Below are 21946 nucleotides of genomic sequence, written 5' to 3'. Positions count from 1 at the left end.
TATAGCTCGCAACGTTGTCAGTGCCGCTCTCCATGTATGCTTTACATTAACATCTGCAAGGGTCACTTCGGATTCTCATCACTTCGGTAGCGTATCGACCTGTACGCCGCTATTCCAGCAATTTCATCCTGGTCGTGAGAGGAGTTACCCGTGCGCTTGGCGACGCTTCCGAAGTGATGAGAATCCGAAGTGGCCCTTGCAGATGTTATGTGGTCGTAGTCAACGGCAGCAAAGACGCAAGCCTGGCAAACCTGCTGGGTCGACGAAACTCCCAAATCATGTTCAGTGCGCCGAGAGTTTTTGATCGAGCAAAGTTCTGCACAGCTCAGTATAGCTCTCCCTACTTGGCCAAAATTTGCTTCTTGACACATAGAATCCATGGCGACTCTTCGTTATTCTTTCCCGTGAGGCTGAGCACCTCGCCGCCGTCTGGAACATCCTCGGCCCATTAACAAAGGTATGTATTGAAGTAGATCTTCAGTCGCATTACCTAATCAACCGGGTATATAAATACCAAGCAGTCTTGCTGCCTCATCTCACCGCAGCCCAAAAGAGGGGTTATACTCATCAACAATGCGGTTGTATAGTGTAGCGGTTGTAAGTAGCAACAATGCCCTGATTGCCTTGACCGTTGCCTAACGTCGCCTTAGATCACATCGGATTCTGACGCCCAGTCATGATATTCCGGGAACCCGTTCGTGTTCCTCTTCCTTGCCGCCGGGAGTACCACTGATATCCTATATAGAGGTTCGATTCCTGGTACGACCTCAGTACCAATAAGCGCAGCTTGTCATTGTTCTTTTTGCACTCTTATACAGCGTCTTCGAGCAGCCGAGTTTTTATAGTGTAGCGGGTAAGTCGAGTTGTTACAATCTGTTTCGATATGTAGCTAACAGTCTTCGCCAGTCATCACATAGGATTCTGATTGATTCAATCAACATTCCGGGAACCCGTAAGTTGATTTTACGGTCACTGATGGAACTTCTCCTAACGTCTGTTCAGAGGTTCGATTCCTGGTAGTGAGTATCTCTGCTATGTCGCTTCTGACAGTCATGTTCTAACATCCAGTCAGGGACCTTATCTACCAACAGGCTAAGCTTGTGACATTTTTTTGCTCTAGTTTTTGCTCTGCTAGAGCAAATTCAAGTATATAGCCGGCGTTGTTCGTATTGTTCTGTGACATGTGGAGACATCCGCCTTGGCGATTTTCTTGTTGAATGATCGAGTAACACTGATAGGAGCATTGTTGCTCATGAAGGTTGTGTGACCAGATATTATTGTGGCAACGTGTGTATGTGGATGAAGGGATGCTGAGCTGACCGACTACCTCCTGCTGGACATGCCGCAATGGCTCCAAAGATCATCGCTTGCGCGAAGCACAACGTTGGGATATCTTGATGGCGATCTCCCTGCTCATCGTGGCCTAGTATCTCGTACCTCAAGGCAGGTCGTTAGCAGTCAATTTTTGACAGGCCAGCACTGCTTTCCAGCTCATTGGCCTTCCATGTATCCGTTGCATTGTGACGTGAAAGAAGGCACTCATCAGCCTCCATGTAGTGTCGACACAAAGACAATGTTGTCGCCTGGCTGAACCTCGTACTTGTCCTCACCCTCCAGCTCCCAGTCTGCGTCGTTGATCAAGACAAGAACACCAGGTCGCCTGCGCCAGGTCAGACAACCAACTCGATCATTGTCGCGCGAGTTGGCAACTCACACTGTATCGTCCAGAACAAACATGTCCTTCCTTGGATCCTTCATCAAGTTATCGCAAAGCCACTGTATGAGGAACGCCACGTTCACAGGCTGTCCAGATGGGTCTTTCGCAGGTATTGATATCTTGTGCTTTCGTTGATCTGAAAAGAGCAGCTCGAGTCCTCCACTGATGATGACTTAGACGGGAAGTAGATAAGAGAAGTGGGAAACACCTACGTGAACTCGACTGCGAGATCTACAGTTGCCGCCATGATTACCGCGACGCGATGCGATTCAGTGACCGCTTGTGATGTTGAGAGACGGTCTTGTTGTGTCGATGTGGCAAGGAGAAGCCATGCGCTGACTGCTTCGTGGCCAAAATTCGCAGCCACAAGCGAGCCTCCTTCCGGCAGTCATCAAGTTTCTTTCTTCGCAACACAACACCATGCTTTCGGAGATCTAATGGCCACACTGGAGTATATCGCTGCTGGCGGCAACAGACACTCATCCGCTGCGGACTGGGCGTCTGCGCTGTTGGCCTTCGGCGCCGGCAACAACATCGCGTTATGGAACCCAGAAGATGAATCAGAACGAGGCATCGAGTCTCTTTTGGCTGGCCATACCGACTCAGTCAACGCCGTGAAGATAGTGGAGCGCGGAGATCGGCACCTGATCATCAGTGGGAGTTCAGACAAGACGATTCTCTTGTGGACGGCAGCAAACGATGTATCGAATTCGTTTGAGGAGACCCAATGCCTCACGGAACACAACGAATCGATCAACGCGCTGGCGATATTACCAGATATTGGCATATTCGTGTCAGGATCCGCAGACGCTACAGTGAAAGTGTGGCGACTCGAGAACACAACAGCTAAGCTCATTCAGTCTATCTCATTGAAGCCACGATATCTTCCTCTAGCGCTTGCTCTTACTGCACTTCCAAACGGCGATATTGTTCTTGCTGTTGCGGGGACGTCCAGCGTGATCCAGCTGTATGTATCTAGTCAGCCTTGCGCCAACTTTGAGCTACAGGCGTCCTTGAGTGGTCATGAAGGTTGGATTCGGTCCTTGGACTTCACGAAGGAGGCCAATTCAAGCGACAGTGACATTCTGCTGGCATCGGCAAGCCAGGATAAGTACATTCGACTGTGGCGATTCCATGAAGGGCAGAAGGAAACGACAACGTCGGCACAAATCGCAGACGAGATGACTGCCCCCATCGAAAAGAAGTCACTTGCCAACAAGACACATGAAGTCGGCAAAAGTGGTTCCAAGCATTCCGTCACTTTCGAGGCGCTTCTCATCGGCCATGAGGACTGGATATACACCGCACGATGGAAGTCCGGTGAGAGCACCGAAAAGGGTCCAATCTTGCTTTCAGCATCCGCCGACAATTCACTATCCATCTGGCATGCTGATGCCGCCTCCGGTCTGTGGGTGTGCAACAGCAGGCTAGGAGAGATAAGCTCCCTCAAAGGCTCTACGTCAGCTACAGGAAGCACGGGCGGATTCTGGATCGGACTCTGGCAGCCGGAAGGTCTATCTGTGGTCAGTCTAGGTCGGAGTGGTAGCTGGCGGCGGTGGGCATACGACCAAGGCAGCGACATGTGGCTGCAAAAGGTGGGTATCAGTGGCCATGTGGGAGAAGTGCAGGGGCTAGCGTGGTCGCCCTCTGGTAACTACCTACTGTCGACAGCATCCGATCAAACGACGAGGCTGCTGGCGGAATGGAAGAAGAAGGGCACAACCTCGTGGCACGAGCTGTCGCGTCCACAGATACATGGCTACGATCTGAACTGCATTGATACTGTCACCGATAATCAATTCATCTCGGGTGCCGACGAGAAGTTGTTGCGCGTCTTCAACAAGCCGAAAGCCGTAGACGAGATCGTCTTGAAACTTGCGGGCAAGACTACATCACCCTCAAGTGATCTGCCAGATACGGCGAACATTCCCGTGCTCGGGCTGTCGAACAAGGCTATGACCGGCGCTGAAGAAGACGAAGAGCCGAATGGACTTGACAACGGACATACGAATGGTCATACTGAGCCACAAGAGCCATCTACTGCTGCCACGAACAAGACACCGTTCGATGTGGAACATCCTACATTCGAAGACCATCTGGCTCGTCATACATTATGGCCCGAGCATGAAAAGCTGTACGGTCACGGTTATGAGATCTGCGCGGTTGCGACCAGCAATGATCGATCACTGGTAGCAACAGCTTGCAAGGCAAGCTCGATTGATCATGCTGTCATCAGACTGTATGACACGAAGGAGTGGCGAGAGGTCAAGCCGCCCCTGACTGCACACAGCTTGACAGCAACGAGTCTTGGATTCTCTCCAGACGACTCGTACCTGCTCAGTGTAGGTCGAGACCGTCAGTGGGCCATTTTCAAGCGAGCCGCGGACGACCTCAAATCGTATTCGCTGTTTACATCGAATCCGAAAGGTCACTCAAGAATGATCTTGGATTGCTCGTGGGCACCAGTCACCTGCAACTACACTTTTGCTACTGCCGGACGAGACAAGTCCATCAAGATCTGGCAATTTGCCGACGGCAAGGCGGACTGCGTGGCTACAATTGCCACGGCTGCACCTGTCACAACTGTAGCTTTCGACCCCGTAATTGGCCAGGATACCCTTAGGATCGCGTTTGGCGACGACACTGGGCGAATCGGCCTCGCATTGTTAGATGCTGCGACGCTGAAGGTCCTGCAGAGGAATGACATCGATGCCCGATTGACGCATTGTAAGACTGTTACCGCTCTCAGATGGAGACCTGTGGGCAACACCGATGATGCTTCGAGCACTTCTAGCAAGGCACAACTCGCATCAGCCAGTGACGACATGTCTGTTAGGATATACGACATCTGATGTATCATCTCTAATGGTATGCCATGATTAAACAGGAGCAATCGCCATACAAGAGCTTGCTTCGCCTGACGAAAGCGACACCGCCAGGCTAGCCACCGTGATGCTCATACCACGGCATTGCCAATGAAAGGTTGACAGCTTTGCACTCTGCACTGGAAGAGATGGTATCCTTGTTATTACTACTGCTGCTGCGGCCTCCAAAAGTCGCCGGATACGCGCCTGTCCAGCGGTGATCTGCGACTACTGCGATATGGCTGGTGGCCACGGCCCGACGACCGTACACGACCATGCTAGACCCAGCATCATACTTTGGCAACGATCTGGCCGTGCATCATAGTGAAAGAGGCATTCGGATCCTGGATCCATCTCGACCAGGCTAATGCGTACTGCTCTAGTCGATCGCTTCGGGATTCATCAGCGCATGTAACCCCCTCGCGACTCACACAAATCATACCTTGTGACTCCAACATCTCTTGCCATTTCCGCAAAGACACCTTGCGTACACCGGGCAGGCCAATGACCTCCGTACTCTCTACGGCCTTCAAGAGCATCATACGTCCACGCAGAATGTGTCTCCACAATACTGCTCTTTGGCACACCAGCTTTCAACGTCCAAGCCTTGAGTCTCCTCCCTGCATCAGGTGTGCCACCACCCATTCTGTGCACTTCCATGATTACCTTAACGCACTCCTCCAACAATGGATAGCCAGGTCCGAACCTCGCCGTACTCAGATCTCCCTCCCGCATACAAATAATCCCACCCTTTCTTGTGACTCTCTTCATCTCTTTGATAGCCCTGACATGATCTAGGAAATGCGCCACGGCTTGATGTGTACACACTACGTCAAACGTAGCATCTTCGAACGGCAGCTTGCAAGCATCGCCTTTAACAAAATCGACATTGTAGATTCCCCGACTTTCAGCTTGGACCTTCGCGCTTTCCAATACTGCCCCTGATATATCAATGCCAGTGACTTGGCCCTCGGGTGCCAATTGAGCAAGCTCAATAGCAATCGCCCCAGATCCACAACCCACGTCCAAGACCTTGAGCTTCGGGTCCGCCTTCAGCGCGGCGAGAAGTGTCGGTATCATGTACTGACATTGTGACAACGCTTTCCCTTGTACATGATCTGCGGCAATCCTCTCCTCGTTCGAATTCGCCGCCGTCTTTACTTCAGCATCTCCTTGCGCCGTCAAAGTTCCGTCACCCTTCTGCTTCCTCCATGGTATCCAAGAGCGCATGACAATACTCAAGAACGTATGCTAACAGCGCGGCTCCTCCAACATTATTATATCGCCGTGGCGGTCGAGAGGTGTCTACGTCTTACAATCTTCACCACCAGCTCTCAGACATCGTCAGCCGGGATGCGAGGACGCCACCGGGTGACTCCGTGGCAAGCGAAAACTCTACTTGCGACCACGTCGTAGATCTTTCCCGGGATTCTTACTCGCGCTATGGAGTGATGTCTGGGACCGGTCGTGTGACTTCATCAGCTCCAGGTATTACGGTGTCCAGAACACATGAGTTCCAGCTGGTAAAAGGAGTGTACCGACAAGAACCTTGCACGATCACATCTCGTGGCGTTCTGTTCAGCAGGCCATCGTAAGGTATTAACACATTCATTTATATGCACTACTGAACATTGTGCGTCTAGTGATCACAGAATATGCCTATCGCATATCGCCTTTTTACCATCAAAGCCCATTCCACAGTTTACTCCTTTCCCTAGACTGTCCCGGTCCCATCTCATCATGCATTTGTGGTGTATCATAAAAGCCCATAATCGTCGTTCGTTGCTGTAACATAGAAAGATCCCTCTGCCTTTCCTGGGGCAAACGCCGTAGTAGTAATGCGTACTGTACTATATGTACAAATGTGTATGTGTGTGAACAAACACGCCTTTCTTTCCAAGCATGATGATCACCCTTTGCAGTCGTGCACGAGGGTGTTCTTCGGCCATGAGTAGCCCGCGTCTTCCCATCGTGTGTAGTTGGGATTGTTGTATGCCGCTGGATGTCTGCGGATGTAGTCGGTCGTTTCGTAGCCAGGAGGATCGCATGTAACCATTTCATCTCCTGGCTTCTGGTACCACCGAACATAGTCGATCCTCATGACCGTCGGAAAGCGGAGGTTGGCCATGTCGATGTTAACCCAACTATGGGAGAACCCCAGATTGAGGATCATAGACAAAGGCTCCTCGGCGATCAGACGCTGTTGAACGTTGCCATTGGGACCAATAGCTCGAGCGTCGAACTTCATCATCTCATCGTCGCCAACGAACCATGTAATGTGGGATTTCTTATCTCCTCCAGGCACATACTCGAAGGCATACTTCTGGTATGCTTTGCCATCATACCAGTCGTTGTTCAGCATCGTTGTCGTTGATACAGCTTCCTGGAAAGGACCTCCAGTGTAGGTGTTCACGAAGCTGAACTGGTAATGCGGTGTCTCCATGAACTCGTAGTTTGGGTAGTAGAAGATGTCAAACGGCGCGACCTGGAAGGACTGCGTCGCAACTCCTACTCCCAAACCTCCCCAATCTCCGCTGACTTCGGCGATATCGATTTCAGGTGCGCCACGACCAGTCCCTGGAGTCGGATGGTCCTCGCCGTAGCAAGCACAATTGGGTAACCTTTGGCCAGGCAGAAAACTCGTGCCATCGGTCATAGATTGGTTTGGTGTGATACCGGTATCACAGCTGTCATAAGTATATGGCCACATGCCTTCCGTTGTGGAAAGGTAGCCTGGTCGGCCAAGATTGCCCATCGTCCAAGCGCCTGGCCACAGGCCATGCACACCAGCGGGTCCTGGCAGACTCATGGACACTTCAAAGACGCCGCCTTTGAAGCATAGCTGATTCCAAGAATTCAGCATACCTGACCTGTACTGAAGACCGTGATTGTTGAAGGCGTCAAGCTGGAGCTGTAAAGTGCCGCCGCCTGCGAGGAAAGTCAGCGATGGCGAAAAAGAGGCTTGTCATACAAAACCTACCAGTGTTGACGGCATCTGGATCGTACCACTCAAGATCTTGCGTGGCACCATACCAGATGTCTGGTGCGAACCAGTATGGATCATCTCCAGGGTAAAAGGTCCTGTTCTTCTCATTGAACTCATCGCTGAAGACCAGAACAAGATCGTCTCCATCAGTACTCTTGCGAGTCTTAGCCGAAGATGGAGTGTCTGGATCAATCAAGCCGGTCCTGATGTTTGTGAGTAGAGGATAACTCTTGTCATTCACATGCGCCCATGCTTGGGATTCATCACCGTAGCCAGGCATTTGGTCCAGCGGCGTCTCGTAGCTGTAAGGAATCAAGCTCGTACCGGTGTATGACACCACAGGCAGGATGATAAAGACTGTGAACAACCCTGTCAACAGGAAGATCATACCAATCGTGTTGATAATGTTGTCCTTGTTGAATCGTTCCCTCAATGTTGGCTTGAACTTCTTGTCGTCGTCCCAAGCTGGCATATGCATGTCATCGTCGTCCTCTTTCTGGTCGGCATAAAGCATGTACTGGTTCGGCGCACTAAGCCGATCGTCCACCCAAGGATAGAAGGGTACTTTTTCTGGATCAGCGTTGCTGATAAAGACTGGTGTCCCGCTCCTAGGAGGTATTGCAGTCACGCCAACCACCGGAGCCTTAGCATCGGACTTCTCTTGATAGTCCCTCTCGGGTGCCGGAGTGCACGGTTCTGTGTTGTTCGCTGAAAGAAACGGGTTCGACGCTCGTTTGTTGTCTCTGAACGGATTCGAAAGCCGTGACGCCAAATCAGCCGGAGTGACTGCACCTTGTGCATGCAGTTGCGAGGAGGAATTATATCGTGGTAAAGATGACGATAGGTCTAGTTGCGAGTTGTTTCTCGAGTTGTTTTGTGTAGCGAATGGGTTGTAGTATCGATCGTAGTCCGTTCCCAGATCCCGCACCGATCGAGGCGTAGACACTCGCGCCAGACTTGTCGTTGAATCGTTGTGCGACATTTCTGGAGGTCTCAGCAAGGGCTGGGAAGGCGTTTGTGCACCCGATGGAAGTGACGAGCTCGCCGCTGCTGCCACCGCAGTTCTGCTTTCCACAGGACTTGACGGCTCTGTGACATTGCCGGCACTGCCATGGCTGCCCTTTCTGCTCTCATTGCCTCCACTTGAGTTCGACGGCGTCGGGTTCAACGGCGAGGACACGGGAGGTGCGTAGGGTGAGACTGGACCGCTTTGGTATGATGGTGATGATGGAGATAGGTCTGATGTTTCTAGCTGTCTGCTGTCGTGCTCTGAGGGCGACTGTGGTAGGACCTGTGGTACTCTGTCCGTAGAGCCGGGCCGTGAGGCTTCCCGGAATGACTGCGCTGAGGCCTGCGCATTGAGGTTCGTTGCTGACCGACCAGCCTGTTGTATCTGCCGCTCACCGGCGCCGTCGTATCGCTGAGGACCTCGCAGTGTGGGTCTTATATTGCGGTTGTATGGCTGCTGAGGGTTTGGGGGAGCCATTGCATTGATGGCCCACAGCTCCTGGAAGACCATGCACTGGCGTCGGAGCGACTATTTGGGTGAAAGCAGCGTCCAGATGGCCTTCACCCAGCTCGCATGCATGAGCGAGCGGCGTCTGGTGGGAGCTGGCAGTGACGATGTGCAGTATAGACGATGGCAGCGTCCAGTCTGGATCGATGTGGGGAGAGAGAGCAGGTGGAGGTGGATCTGGAGAAAGAGCACGCGCCGTCTGCTCGTCGTGGTCGGATGGGCCTGCTGTGAATCGTCGCCAGTGTGGGTGCAGTCGGGGATTGCGTGCTAGTGCATCGCAGCGTTACGGATAGGGAAAGTGGCTCGCGTGGTCGTCGTCTTTGTGGCAGGTGCAGTATCGTGCAGGAAACAAGTGAAGTGAAGACCGCAAAGCGAATGTGCAGACCAGCAGAAACATCCAGGCCAGCCTGGCCAGGACAGTGACGTCTTGCTGGGACGAGCTAAAGCTAAAACGCTATTTTGGCAGGTACCTGCATCTTCACCACATTCAATGTGACGTCTCACAGCACAGTCTAGCGTATGCACGCCAGCATTAGAAGCCTTCCCCACCTGGCGCACAGTCCCACCTGGCGCACAGTCCCACCTGGCGCACAGCTTAACCAAAGCCAACTGTTGTCCAGGTGACGCCAGTCAAGTTTTGATGCGGATTATCTAACCTTGGTGAGAGTGTGGTGTCAGGTGGGATCGTGCAGCACATGGGGAAGACTTCTAAGCTTTGAGCTCCTGCTCGGCTCGTGCAACCGCAAGCGGACCAAATGCCAATGCAAGAGTCGCCGCCGGGATCTGTTTCACGTCAAACATCGTATTCGAAAGCCTAGGAGATACGAATGGAAGCATCTTCGCAACGACGCGAACATAACTCCCGCCAGATGGGTGGTCCGGCACCACCTGCTTGAAGATGCAAGTGTCTGCTGCGAACGATTGCTTGATTGCGTCTTCTGTCGATCCCGACCGTTGCCCTTGCAACTGCAGGTCCTTCCGCTGCAGGTCTGCCGCAGCTGCATCGAGAACGTCGGTCATGCTGATTGGTGTTGGGGAGGTACCTCGCGAGTTCAATTCCTGGGCAAAAGCAGGTGAGAAGTCTGTGCGTTCAGAGAATTATCGCGACAACACTACCTTCGTATACACTGTATCTCACACCGCAACGGTGTTGGAGTCTCACTGGGATGTAACGAATATCGGTACTCCTATGTGTTGCTGCAGCGAATATCCTTCGACTGTCTGCAAGTGATGGCCATTGACAGCCCACCGAGCTAGACTTCGTGCATGTACATACCGAGCAAGCCCAAGCCTAATGCCCATGATCGGCGGCATCGCGAGCATCTCAGATTTGTGTAGACTTGTGCACTAGGCTCCCGTCTTCGACCTCGATGCCCAATACTTTGGCTACGGCAGCGCGAAGCTTCTTCTGAACCTCCTCGCAATGCAATTGCATGTCTGAGCATCTCACAGTACCCCCACCGCTGCCGCAATCGAAGCCTGCACAAGTATGAGATTCCCCGCGACTCGCAATGTCACAACTGAAGCACGCCACATTCTCCCCATTCTTGCTTCGACAATGACCACACGTGTTTCCAGTTACCTGAAGCAGATCGAGGATATCCTGTAAGGTTGTAAAGGTCTTGTGGGTCTTGCGCAGCGATTTGAACAGAGTCTTCAGGTCCGCTGCCACAGTGTCAACATTCGCAGCGCGAGTCCAGGTCGGTGCATTATCGCGGCACACGTTAGTGTGGTCAAACTCAAGTCTTCGAAGTACATTTGCATCCCTGAGCATGCTGAAGACTGATCGTGCTTTGTTTCTGCTGTAGCCATTTGGACCAATACGAATATCCCGTAGATAGCCGCGCATGTGACCGATTGTCTTGAGAAAAAGCTGACAGTGTCCGAGGTCGTCAAAGTCGATGCGACGGATGCCGTAGAACACGTGTGCAGCTTCAGCGGAGATCTGCTGGTTGGCAGCGAGTATGTAAGAGTAATTGACAAGATCCTCGCCTCGGCGGAAAGGGCGCCTATTCTCTCCTCTCCGCATTGCTGTGCCAATCTTCATCGGGCCCGAGTGTGGATGTAGCAGCATCTCGTATATCATCAAGCGTATCTCTGTCGGCAAATCGAGAAAGCGGAAGTAGTCCTTGAAGAGCTCCACGACAAGAACGCGACGACCTTGGAGCGAGCCTTCGGTGATGATGAGTGGCCTCAGTGTGAAGGCCTCTTTGTACTTGATGGTGACGGCTTGAGTGAATTTCGAGGTTATTTCGTCAAACTGAGATGTGGTCAACGAATGTTGTATGTCAGAGCACTATCTACTTACCCTCGACATCTCAGAAAGCTCCCTTCCATCCGTCAGCCGCGTCGTGGTCTTCCATGGCTTCGCTCCTGCAGGTGTGTCTGAGCTCTTGCTGGGAGATGCCTTCACGGTGGCAGTCTTGTGTCGCTTCGTAGCTGGTGGCATCGCGTCGACGGTGTGTGTGAGAGATGTTTGGTTCGAGGAAGACAATGTGAAAGATGTTGGATAGTCGAGCTCGTCGCGTTTCCAGGCAGCGAGACCCACTTATTCGCGCTTCACGTCTTTGCGACGCACGCCGGTAGGGAAGGAGGCAGGAGGCAATCCACTACGTCAGATTCCACTTGGTGAAGAGTGTTTGTATCGCTCGAAGCTGACTCAATACTTATCTCAACTTGAACTTCTGCCACAGGAACTCTTTCACTTGTGCATTACCACCCTTTCCAACATTGTCACCCAGACTCATGACCTTTAGGCCATCCAAGCTCCTCGCTCTGGACCCAAAAGTGTTAGCGACCGTGCTTCGCATGCGAACAGGTGTATCTTGTCACGACTTACCTCGACAAAGTAACATACTCCTGCCCTTCTTCGAAGCTTTTGTCAAGATCGACAATAACCCTGTTCAATGTCATGCCTTGACTCTGTTCACAGGGTCAGTGTGATGCTTTGCTCGTGTCGTAGGACTTTGCTCACCTTGTGTATCGTCATCGCCCAAGCCGCGATAAGCGGTATCTGGGTCCTAGCCAAAAGAGTATACTCCTTTTCATCTCCAAGCTCATTGACTTGGCAGTCTGCATAGATCGTTCGTTTCAGGCCATTCTCGAACTCGACAATAGGCCACAACTTCGATATGTTGCGAGCGTGCTGAATGTACTCGGAGATCTGCGCTTCTCTGAAGAAGGCGTACTCCCCTCGCAACTCTCCCTTGGAATCCTGTTCAGGCTCCATGGACCTCTCCCGCGCGCGACGGCCGCCGCCCTGCGATGTACCGAATCTTCCGGAAGGAGCTTTTCCTGTCCGTGTACCACCCACATCTCGGCCTGCTTTCGGCAGCTTCGCGGGATCGAAAGGCTCGAAGCCGATAACTCTACCCTGACTGCCGTTGACCAATCCGTTCGCAATGTCGAGGTTCACCAACAGCACGACCAGCATGCCTTGCTTGTATTCGACCAAACTGTCCAAGCGGTGTTCTCTCAATGCCACGAGCGAACCATCACGGTGATCACGGTCGCCTTTCGTCCTGCGGTGTGGGTGCTTTTCTTCGTTCCACCGAAAGTGGTCGAGGCAAGTGAAGCTGTGCTTAGCTGTCTTCAACTTGTCGAACTCCGCCATGTTGATACGGCGCACTTCTTCCCTAGTAGGAAACAGCTTCACGGCGTTGTTGACATCGCAAGGATGATCAATCAAGAGTTTCCGGTCAGCTGTCGTCAGCTCTGTCCCGATCCGCAGCTTCTGAAGGATTTTGATGAATACTTCATCGCTCTGACGATGGATGTTGGTCAGATTGATGTGTTTGAAATTGCAATCCTGCCAGACTGTGCTTCTGAAAGCCCACTTGTCATCATCATTGGAATCGCCGTGCTGGTAGCAACGATGGACAGTCCTGCCATCAGCGAGGATCTTCTGCGCCTGTTCGCGACCACAATGCATGCAGTACTGGAAAGGGCGGACAGGAGGCAGTTGACAGAAGTCCCCAGTGACGACCAGCTGGACTCCACCGAAGGCATTGTTGTTGCCACGGGCCTCCTTCATGATCGCATCAAGTCTGGAAAGCATATGATTCTCGACCATGCTGATCTCATCTATCACCAGCACATCCGTGCCTTTGAGTCTGTTTCGTACGAATTTTCCATGCGCGGCCTTTCTTAGATCTGCCAAAGGCTTCTTCATGTGAAGAGGCGTCCAGCCGGCATACGTCCAAGTAGTCGAGCCATTGATATCGAGAGCTGCTCTGCCAGTGGGCGCAACGATTCGCACGACCTTGCCTCTATCCCGCAGACGCGGCACGAATGCTTTGAGGACTGTGCTCTTTCCGCAGCCCGCGCCGCCTGTGTAAAAAACATTGTTTCCGGCCATGATGAGGTTCACGACTTCTTGCTGTTCCTTGCACAAAGTTGGTCCATCTGGAGATGCCGGCATGGACGAAGCTGGCTGGGCTCGTACCGGACTCGATGATGTTAGATCTACCACGTGCTGCTGTCGACCTGCCTGGCTGCTGGGGGGCTGAGCTATCTGGCACAAGTTCGACATCGGAACAGGTGCTGTAGCTTGACCCGCCGCGACGAGCCCAAAGCAAGGTCTAGACGAGGCAGGAAGACTCCGTTGGTTCTGTGGCGAGAACACGCTCGAAGTGGGCAAGGCCCTCCCCGCGGCTGAGCTCTTCGCCGCCATCGATATTGCTTCTCGGGGTTGTGACGATTTCACGCTCCCGCTGGAGCTACGCGAAGGTGGCGACCTTTGCGAGCTTCGAGGAGGTGCATAAGCATCCCGGGTGACAGGAGTCGGCCTCGGTGAAATTTGCGCGTTCGCAAGTATGGGCCCCTGTTGCACGACTGGCTTGGTCTTGGTCTCACCAGCCACCTTACGACTCTTCCTTACTCGCTTGCCAGGGATAATTTCATCTTCTTTGCTCGTCCGCGAACGCATCGCGGCGATCTTCGCTTGTATAGCCTCAATTTTGCCTTGCAATTGATCTTCATCTTCGGAATCGTCAAGCAGCTCTATCACTTCGGATGCGTTCCTCGGCTCAGCATCAGCTCGCTTTCTCTTCAGCGAAGTGCCTGGCATTGTCTGTGCTTTGGATGCCATGTTCGCAGATAGTGAGGCCAAAGGGGTCCGCTCTGGCACCGACTTGGCCGGAGTCTGTGAGACGGGCTCTACAATCGGCAGTGGTTTGACAAGTTGCCGGGAAGCAATGAGAGCAATGACCCGTTCCTCGCACTTCCGCAGATGATCAATTTGAGGCAAGGTGATTTGAAGGCGTCGCTGTATCGCAAGGATATATTCCGTAGCCGGCTCAGTAGTCGCTGAGTTGCCACGATGGGCTTGGGCAATGTTGTCTAGCTTCAGTATCTGCTGGTCCTTCGTAGAGATTGATTCCCGGACTTGCAAATCTGCTCTGAGCCATGTGACCTGTTCCTCCATGCTCAATGCCGGATACTGCTGTAGAAGCCACGTGCCCATATTCGTCAGCTGACCCTCGGACAACGTACAGGGCGCCCCATTGAGCACGCCTCTATAGCAATAGAAGGACAGGTGAGAAAGCATTATCTGTCGCATGCTGAAAGTTATGGTGTTTTGGCGAAAAGCTCCCTCGACCACTGGACGGTCTTGCTGGTACACTCTGCACTGGGCCTGAGAGATCGAGTCCAGTGCCAGAGGATGAGGCATCAGTCCGGTGCCGTTCGGACAAGGTACGAACGTTGTTTGAGGTAGGGCCATTTTGCAGTCTTGCGAAGCCAGATGTCACATTTATCTGTGTTGCAGTTGTCCAGGAGGTTCGATATCTTTAGCAAGCGACTGTCGCAACAGCAGTGCCCAGTTTCAACGATGCTAGCAGCCAGGAAGGCACTATAGATATCTGGCATGCATGATGTGTGGTGGGATAAGGTCGTGGTTGGCCCAGATAGACGCGACGCGAGATTCGCGTTTTGTGAGCTTTGACCAAGCCTTCGCGTGCGCTTCGTGAAGGAGATCCATCGGAAGGTAAGAGCTTACTGCATGCTTTGCGACATATGCAGTGAACAGCATGTCGCCACTGCGCATGGTGTTGGTGATGCCCTAAGGCCTTGACACAACGCTCGTACATTGACGCCAGTATCCTGTACTGTATGCTACACCCAATGCTCGTTCGATGCCCTGCCAACCTGTCTACGCCGCGCTTGTATACACATTACCAATGTTCTGGGTATCATTTCATCATTCGTCAATCGTATACCGCTGCTTCTCCAACCAGTACTAGTAGTCGAGTCGCAGCTTTTCGACAACCCTCAGCACGCTGATGCTGAAGCACAACAACCATGCCACCAAAGCCACGAAGAGCACACCCGTCAGGGCTTTCTGCTTGGAGCATATCCCGGGATTGTTGGGACATGTTCGAGAGACCGCTATTGGAACATCACCGACAACCTGGTAGGAGATATCGTAACAAGCCCAGCTGTCGTCCAGAAGAGCGCTAAATGCCAGAGACAAGTTGCTGGCGGAGAAGACGATGAAGTATAGATCACAGAGGAGAAGAAGTGTCTTAGCCGCAACGGAGCGCAGACCAAGCCTGAGAACCGTTAGTACATGCTCAACATGATGCAGAAGTGGGTGACACTCACGGTTTGCTCATATATTCGTCCCATGTAATGTAGGCAATGTACGGCACGCCTATCGATCCGACAATGATGCCCATGTATGTAGAAGCTCGTGGTGCGCACTGGTTGCTAGGATCGGGATCCTCGTTGACCTTGTGGACAGATGAAAGAATGGTTCCAGCAACGCCAGCGGCAGCGGCGGAGAATGTAAGAATGGTCAGTCGAAAGACCAGTGGCACAAATGCATTCTTTAGGAGCATTCTCTGCGTTGTTGTCAGCATCCGCATCACACATGATACTGACCTTTACCCGCGTTGGTTTCTCGACTTACCCAGAAGAACTTGACCGTCCTCTCTTGTCTCTCCGGACTGATGAGCCATTTCCCTAGGAACGCAATCCCCTGCATGCCTGTCTGGCCCGCCTTTGCCTGTGGGTCGATCTCATCTTCCTCTTCCCACCCTCTCGTGAATATAGGCGTATTCTCAGCCATCCATTGCTCATCCTTGACAACGCCTTCCCCTCTGTATTCTCGTGGATTCGGGCCGGATTGCATAAACGGGATCCATCGCGTCTGATGGTCTGCTATGGGCATCGACAGCAGACCTGGCTCTGCCGTCCGAAACGCATCCCACTTCCGCCCCGGCTCGTACTTGGTTGGTGGTTTATAGTGCCGCGTATTGGGTACTGATGGTTCTGGCGGGAGGAAGCGCGCTTTCTCGTCGCTGTCGTTGATGTGTACCCATGGTGGTATGGTTCCGGCTTGATGCGGATCGCTGTCTTCTTCCTTGACCGGAGAAACGACGTTGGCAGGGAGTAGTGGCATTCTCCTCTTCCAACTCGCTCACCCCGGTGCCCGTAGCCTTCGCTCGCTCGCCACACAATACACCGCCACGCGACACTCTCCGCAGCGCTGTGCAACGTGGGTGTGGACGGAGGGGGGCGGAGGTGAAGAACGAAACGGTGGTAAGATTGGCGATCGACTTTAGCGGACGATCTCATGCATTTGGTGGGGAGCGTCACCAGCCACGCCATTTCCAGCTAACACATGATGACATCTCTGCCGAGCCAAATAAAGCAGGTTTCAGCTTGCTTGACAACTGCTGGGCATCACAAGCAGACAGTGTCTTGCTCGCATTGCAGTAGTAGAGCCTGATATACCTAATAACGATACTCATAACGATACAAGAAGCAAGGCAAGGAAGTTCACGAATTGTGCATCTGCAGCATCCAACAATGGATTACACGACTATTGTACTGACTCCAGCGCTCAACTGTGATAACGCCACCTTTCCGCGCGAACAAAATCATGAACTGCATTACTCTTCCAGAGTCTTTGTTGGCACGCGCTCAACCGGAGCACCGGCCGCTCTCTCAGCGTCGCTGCTGTTCCTGCCGCTGGTGAATCCACTGTCTGGCTCTTTTGGTACCTGGCTTCCATCCCACTTGGCACTGGTTATCGGGTTGACCTTGAGCACGTACATGGTGTCAATCTCCTCCAGCGACCTGTCCTTGCTCTCAATGACGAAGAAGAACACGATAATCACAAGTGCTAGACAGCATCCAGCGAAGACCAGACCGTAAAGGTAGTCGATGGCGTCCGTGATGAAGCGGGTGAAGAATGACATCAAGAAGTTCCATAACCAGTTGGATGCGGTAGCGAGGGCCATGCATGGAGCGCGGTACCTCGATGGGTACATTTCACCGACCACAGCCCACACAATCGGTCCCCAGGTAGTGGCGAAAGCAGCGATGAAGAGGCAAGAGAAGACGATGAGGACGTTGCCTGGAGCCGGGGTCGCCTGAGGGTTGTTCTGGTCGAGAGCGAAGTGGCCGACGAAGGAGTAGACCATGAAGCACATGAACATCCATGCAGCGCCGACCATGAGCGCGTTGCGACGACCGCACTTCTGCACTACGTATAGGCCACCGAAAGTGCATGCAACGTTGACTGTTCCCAGTATGATTTGTGTAACGTAGCTGTCGTTGAGGCCGGTGGCCTTGAAGATCGTGGTCCCATAGTAGAAGCTAGAGGTGACGTTAGCTTGCGCGTCTCCAAGACATGTTCGATTTGGAGAAGGGCTTGCTTACAAGAAGTTGGCGCCTGTGAGTTGCTGACCTGCTTGCAGTACGATACCGAGGACCACACGGTAGAACATGCGTGGACCCGTCAGGAACTCGTGCCAGTTAGCAACACCTCCGGCATGCTCCTCGTCCAGCTTGACACGGATGTCGTTGACCAAGATGTTGACCTCACGTGAGTCTGGTGCAAGACCGCCGAGTCTCGCAATGGTAGTGCGAGCTTCGTCCTCACGACCAACTCTGTATGCGTATCTAGGCGACTCTGGGAGGAACAGGATACCGGCACCGAGGATCAGGGCCCACAGGAATGACAGACCATTGGGGATGCGCCATGATGCAGTGCTGGCCATATTGTGAGTGCCGTAGCAGACCATCTCCGCAGTCCAGATACCGAGAGTGATAAACAGCTGGTAAGATGACACCAGCACACCACGAATGCGGGCAGGCGAGCTTTCCGACTGGTACATTGGCACAAGCACTGACAGAGCGCCAATTCCAAGACCATTGACGAGGCGCCCAATGGCGAATTGGTACCATGCGGTTTCGGAGGAGATCTCGATTACTGTTCCCACGCAACAGAAGAAGGCAGACGCGGAGATGGAAAGCTTTCGTCCAATAACATCGGCCATCTTTCCAGAGATCAGGGCGCCGAAGAGACATCCGATGCAGAGCAGACCAGTGATGGTACCTTGACGTGCGGCAGAGAAAACGATTGTACCATCATTTTGGACATGCCCGAATCGTCGACCGTAGTTTGCCATTTCGAAGAAACCAGAGATTTGACCAGAGACGTAACCGAAACTGGAGTGATGCTTTCAGCGAACGGAGCTCTCGTAGACTTGCCCATGCTAGACTCACATGAAGCCACCAATACTGGCGACCAGTCCTAGGTACACTGCCATGAATGTTACCTTGCCACCAACTGGCTCAGGAGATGCCGTCTTCTCGAGTTGGTTGGCATGTTGGGCCTCCCGCTCTGTGCGCTTGAGGAAAGGCATGGTCGCTCAGGAGAACAACGGTTGATGTTGCTGGAAAGAAAGGGAGGTGGGGTGAGAGAAAGAGAAACGACGAGGACCAGCAGACTTCTTTTATGCTCTCCAACATCCGACAATACGCGCCGCAACACGGCCGCTGGAGTCGCGGGGCCTCATACTCGGAGGCCCGTGGCAAGCCCCAATATCAGAATGCAACTCTGGCGGGCACGCGGGTTGCAGAACTTGTCGTCTCCGTCGTGCCTGTGCTCGGCTGGAGCGTGGTCGGGCCAAGTGCTATACTGCACTCATGTAGAGAGATGGGTCCATCCTGCGCGCTTGAAGTGGACCGCGGCAGGAAAGATCCGTAGGGTGAAGTATTGATTGGTGGTCCTATCACATCGGACCTACCTGGCAATCATACCTATTCTGGAAGGGAGCGACAGTCGAAAGGCTGGTTATGTCAGCATTCAATGTATGCCGTACGACGCGAGCACAGCCTTTGCAAGGACACATTCTCGGTGCTTGAGCGAAGCTTCTGTTTGCAGGAACCACAGTAGTGTCCAATTCGGCGGCTTAGCAAATTCTTGTCTGCCGCTGAGAGAGCCGAATCGAAGTCTGACGGCATGTGGTTGTGGATCGTTGCGCGCGAACAGACAAGGTTTGATGCTGGTCTGGTGGAAAGATTCTGTTCAGAAGCTGGACGTGTCACGCCGTTGATATCGCTGTGCTCAGACCACTTTTTCGACAAGGATGTTTGGGATCGGCCCGCATGCATTAGTCTCCGGCAGAGCAGAGCCTCTGCAGATCGATTTCAACGTCCACCCTTCTGCTGCTCAATAATCTTGCTAATGGTCTCAATGGAAGTTGAGGATCTGGGCACTGGAGACGAAGAACGTGTCCCATTAGCTTGGAGAAGGTCTTTTTGCTTCTAGATCATACTCCATAGATTTGACACAGGAGATAGTGGGCCGCCAGGTACTGCTTTTGCGATACCGCCGTGAAGTGACCGAATACTCGGCCCACACTCGAGTCCGGCCATCGGCTCTTGTGGAAGCATGCCAGGGCAAAACTCGGGATCGGATAGGCCAGTGTCTGCAAGGAAGTTCGAAGGCTTTCCGATGAAGGCAACAATCGACTTGACGCATGCCCAGACTGTCGCTAGCAGAATGCAACAGAAAGCACGAAGAACGTTCCTTGTCGACGCAGCTACGGCAATAGTCGGAATCATGGACCAGACCACAACACTTTACTCTTCTATGCATGGATCCAACGTGATGTTTGTGACCACGAGGCTGAACGACCACACACACAAGTCGTGTCGCATGTTCAGTGCATGAGTACGCACCACCTCCCGAGACCAGGATTTGCAATGGTGTATGGGGTCGGCGGAGAGGTATGGTATATAAAGGCTCAAAGCGAATTCTGTCAAACGCTATCCGGGCTTCTCTTCAATGTCTATTCTGGACCTGGATTGGCCGGTTTCTGCTTTGCTGAAATCACTGCTATTCTGTACAAGCTCGTTCTGATTCCACGGAGCATCTGATATTGCATGCAGCAGCCTTGCTGATTGCGCCTATGATGTTGCCACGGAGTCGGTCGATCATTCACCGTCAATCACGATGCTAGCAACTTGTCTAAACCGTCAACTTGGCCGCTCCTTCAGCCGCCATGTCAGCGTCCTGGCTCTGCGGTTGTGTAGCAGCCTCGTCTGCTTGCCCTGATATTTGCTGAAGAGAAGACTGGCTGCCTCCTCGTAGGTATTCCTCATACTCGCCGAGCTTCTTGCCGCCCTCCTCCCATCGCTTTCGGTATGACTCTCGTCGCTTCTTACACTCCTCGTCAAATGCAGGCCAGTAAACTGCATGGTCGTACTCGAAGTTGAGGTCACCACCATCATCTTTCCAGAGCTGCTCGACAGGAATGTATTTTCGGAGGTCCTCGTTGAACTTCATCTTCTCCCTCGTCACAGGGTCGATGAAAGGACTAACGAGCTTGAAAAAGGTGTTCACATACCACGGAGTCTTGCTGATCAATGCTTTGCCTAGACGCTCAGGGTTGTGTCCTTGGAGAATGTTCAAAACTGCCCTTGCTTGACCGACTGACGGGACAGTGCCACTAGCAGCGCCCTGGAAGTTGATGATGAGCGCGCTGTTCTCCACACCTGCCGGCATCATATCGATAGTCCGATCGAGCATGTAGCATAGATGGTGTATCTGCCTGTCCGACATTTTGGTGTTCTGCTTTCCAGGGTTGAGGTATAGGCATGGACGCCCATCATTGTCAAAGCCAAGCTGTACTTGCTTTCCCGTCTCGTTCTCGGGACTGATGTAGTCGTGTGTGAACGTGTCTGCGCCATATTCTCTTCGCCAGCTCAGTGTCTCTTGCAACCTCCGTACAGCATCGACCGGCTTCCACTTGGTCGCACGTAGGTATCTGAGCAGACACTCTCGTGTCAAGAACATTCGCTCGTGCTCCTCAAGCGGTGCCTGCGGGGCACCCTTGGCAGTCGAGGTAGGAATTGTTGTCCATTGTGACACCTGTTCCAGGACTGTGGTATATTTCGACTCTTGCTCGGCTGTGAGCTTGGGCTGTGGCGCGATCTTGCTGTGTCGTGAATGCTTCGGGATTGGGGTCTTCAACGGGCCATTGGTAGGTGGTGTCCATTCCTCCTCTTCTCGTTCAGCACCTGCGGTAGTCTGGGTGGCGCTGCTGGCTGGCGTGTCTGTGGTCTGAAGCTGGGATGAGACGGCGGAAACGAACGACGCCGGCCGAGAATTGTCGTCTGGTGCTCCGTTCATCTTCGGCCTGAGGTTCTCGTTTCCAATGGCGCCACTCTGGGGGGTGTCCGTCATCCTGCTGTGTACTGTATGTCGGTAGAGTCCGACTTCTGTACGATTGTAGGGCAGAAAGCGAGTGGACGACCTGAACCGAGCAGGTCAGTTTCGATAAGGATGAAGGAAGGAGGTTGCGACGGGCGAATGGTGCTGGTTCAGCCCTACCTCCAGTGCTCCTCCAACAATATCAATCAGACTGCTAGGAAGCTTCGGACCCTGCTTTGGCGTTTGGCTTTGACGAGAGTTTGCGCTGGCAGGAGACGGAACACAATCTTCGCTTCAGACTTGTTGACGGAAATGTGTCTTTCACATTCGTGGCATTGGTGTCAGTTGGATTTCTGGCAGGATTTGTGAACAACTATCACAGTCAGATAGCAGCCCGAAGACTGTCCAGAGC

At 52.9% G+C, this 21946-nt stretch overlaps 9 protein-coding genes across 9 annotated transcripts; 1 reads left to right on the top strand and 8 right to left on the bottom strand.

The window, feature by feature from the left end:
• Positions 1 to 1542: 1542 nt before the first annotated feature.
• Positions 1543 to 1964, bottom strand: CLAFUR5_03490 (Ubiquitin-related modifier 1; the record flags this gene model as incomplete). Its single annotated transcript, XM_047902638.1, has 3 exons — positions 1543 to 1660; positions 1715 to 1879; positions 1930 to 1964. 3 exons carry the CDS (start codon positions 1962 to 1964, stop codon positions 1543 to 1545), a joined length of 318 nt encoding a protein of 105 aa, XP_047758495.1.
• A 190-nt stretch (positions 1965 to 2154) lies between these two features.
• CLAFUR5_03489 (Elongator complex protein 2) lies at positions 2155 to 4569 on the top strand (the record flags this gene model as incomplete). Its single annotated transcript, XM_047902637.1, has 1 exon — positions 2155 to 4569. The coding sequence occupies one exon, from the start codon at positions 2155 to 2157 to the stop codon at positions 4567 to 4569; it is 2415 nt and encodes an 804-aa protein (XP_047757678.1).
• Positions 4570 to 4871: 302 nt separating this feature from the next.
• Positions 4872 to 5811, bottom strand: CLAFUR5_03488 (uncharacterized protein; the record flags this gene model as incomplete). Its single annotated transcript, XM_047902636.1, has 2 exons — positions 4872 to 4971; positions 5024 to 5811. 2 exons carry the CDS (start codon positions 5809 to 5811, stop codon positions 4872 to 4874), a joined length of 888 nt encoding a protein of 295 aa, XP_047757679.1.
• Positions 5812 to 6490: 679 nt separating this feature from the next.
• Positions 6491 to 9086, bottom strand: CLAFUR5_03487 (Beta-glucan synthesis-associated protein KRE6; the record flags this gene model as incomplete). Its single annotated transcript, XM_047902635.1, has 2 exons — positions 6491 to 7509; positions 7562 to 9086. The coding sequence occupies 2 exons, from the start codon at positions 9084 to 9086 to the stop codon at positions 6491 to 6493; spliced, it is 2544 nt and encodes an 847-aa protein (XP_047757674.1).
• A 1321-nt stretch (positions 9087 to 10407) lies between these two features.
• CLAFUR5_03486 (uncharacterized protein) lies at positions 10408 to 11532 on the bottom strand (the record flags this gene model as incomplete). Its single annotated transcript, XM_047902634.1, has 2 exons — positions 10408 to 11343; positions 11392 to 11532. 2 exons carry the CDS (start codon positions 11530 to 11532, stop codon positions 10408 to 10410), a joined length of 1077 nt encoding a protein of 358 aa, XP_047757675.1.
• Positions 11533 to 11749: 217 nt separating this feature from the next.
• Positions 11750 to 14805, bottom strand: CLAFUR5_03485 (ATP-dependent DNA helicase PIF1; the record flags this gene model as incomplete). The annotated part of the gene is made up of 3 exons (XM_047902633.1): positions 11750 to 11858; positions 11923 to 12005; positions 12058 to 14805. 3 exons carry the CDS (start codon positions 14803 to 14805, stop codon positions 11750 to 11752), a joined length of 2940 nt encoding a protein of 979 aa, XP_047757676.1.
• A 516-nt stretch (positions 14806 to 15321) lies between these two features.
• CLAFUR5_03484 (Regulator of phospholipase D SRF1) lies at positions 15322 to 16485 on the bottom strand (the record flags this gene model as incomplete). Its single annotated transcript, XM_047902632.1, has 3 exons — positions 15322 to 15634; positions 15687 to 15925; positions 15994 to 16485. The coding sequence occupies 3 exons, from the start codon at positions 16483 to 16485 to the stop codon at positions 15322 to 15324; spliced, it is 1044 nt and encodes a 347-aa protein (XP_047757677.1).
• Positions 16486 to 16978: 493 nt separating this feature from the next.
• On the bottom strand, positions 16979 to 18739 carry CLAFUR5_03483 (High-affinity glucose transporter ght2; the record flags this gene model as incomplete). The annotated part of the gene is made up of 3 exons (XM_047902631.1): positions 16979 to 17687; positions 17751 to 18542; positions 18600 to 18739. 3 exons carry the CDS (start codon positions 18737 to 18739, stop codon positions 16979 to 16981), a joined length of 1641 nt encoding a protein of 546 aa, XP_047757670.1.
• A 1610-nt stretch (positions 18740 to 20349) lies between these two features.
• Positions 20350 to 21567, bottom strand: CLAFUR5_03482 (CRAL-TRIO domain-containing protein; the record flags this gene model as incomplete). The annotated part of the gene is made up of 1 exon (XM_047902630.1): positions 20350 to 21567. The coding sequence occupies one exon, from the start codon at positions 21565 to 21567 to the stop codon at positions 20350 to 20352; it is 1218 nt and encodes a 405-aa protein (XP_047757671.1).
• Between the last annotated feature and the right edge of the window lie 379 nt (positions 21568 to 21946).

This window comes from Fulvia fulva, chromosome 2, assembly GCF_020509005.1.
Source record: "Fulvia fulva chromosome 2, complete sequence".
In the NCBI taxonomy this organism is placed as follows: domain Eukaryota; kingdom Fungi; phylum Ascomycota; class Dothideomycetes; order Mycosphaerellales; family Mycosphaerellaceae; genus Fulvia; species Fulvia fulva.
This window is presented reverse-complemented; position numbering and strand designations above follow the sequence as displayed.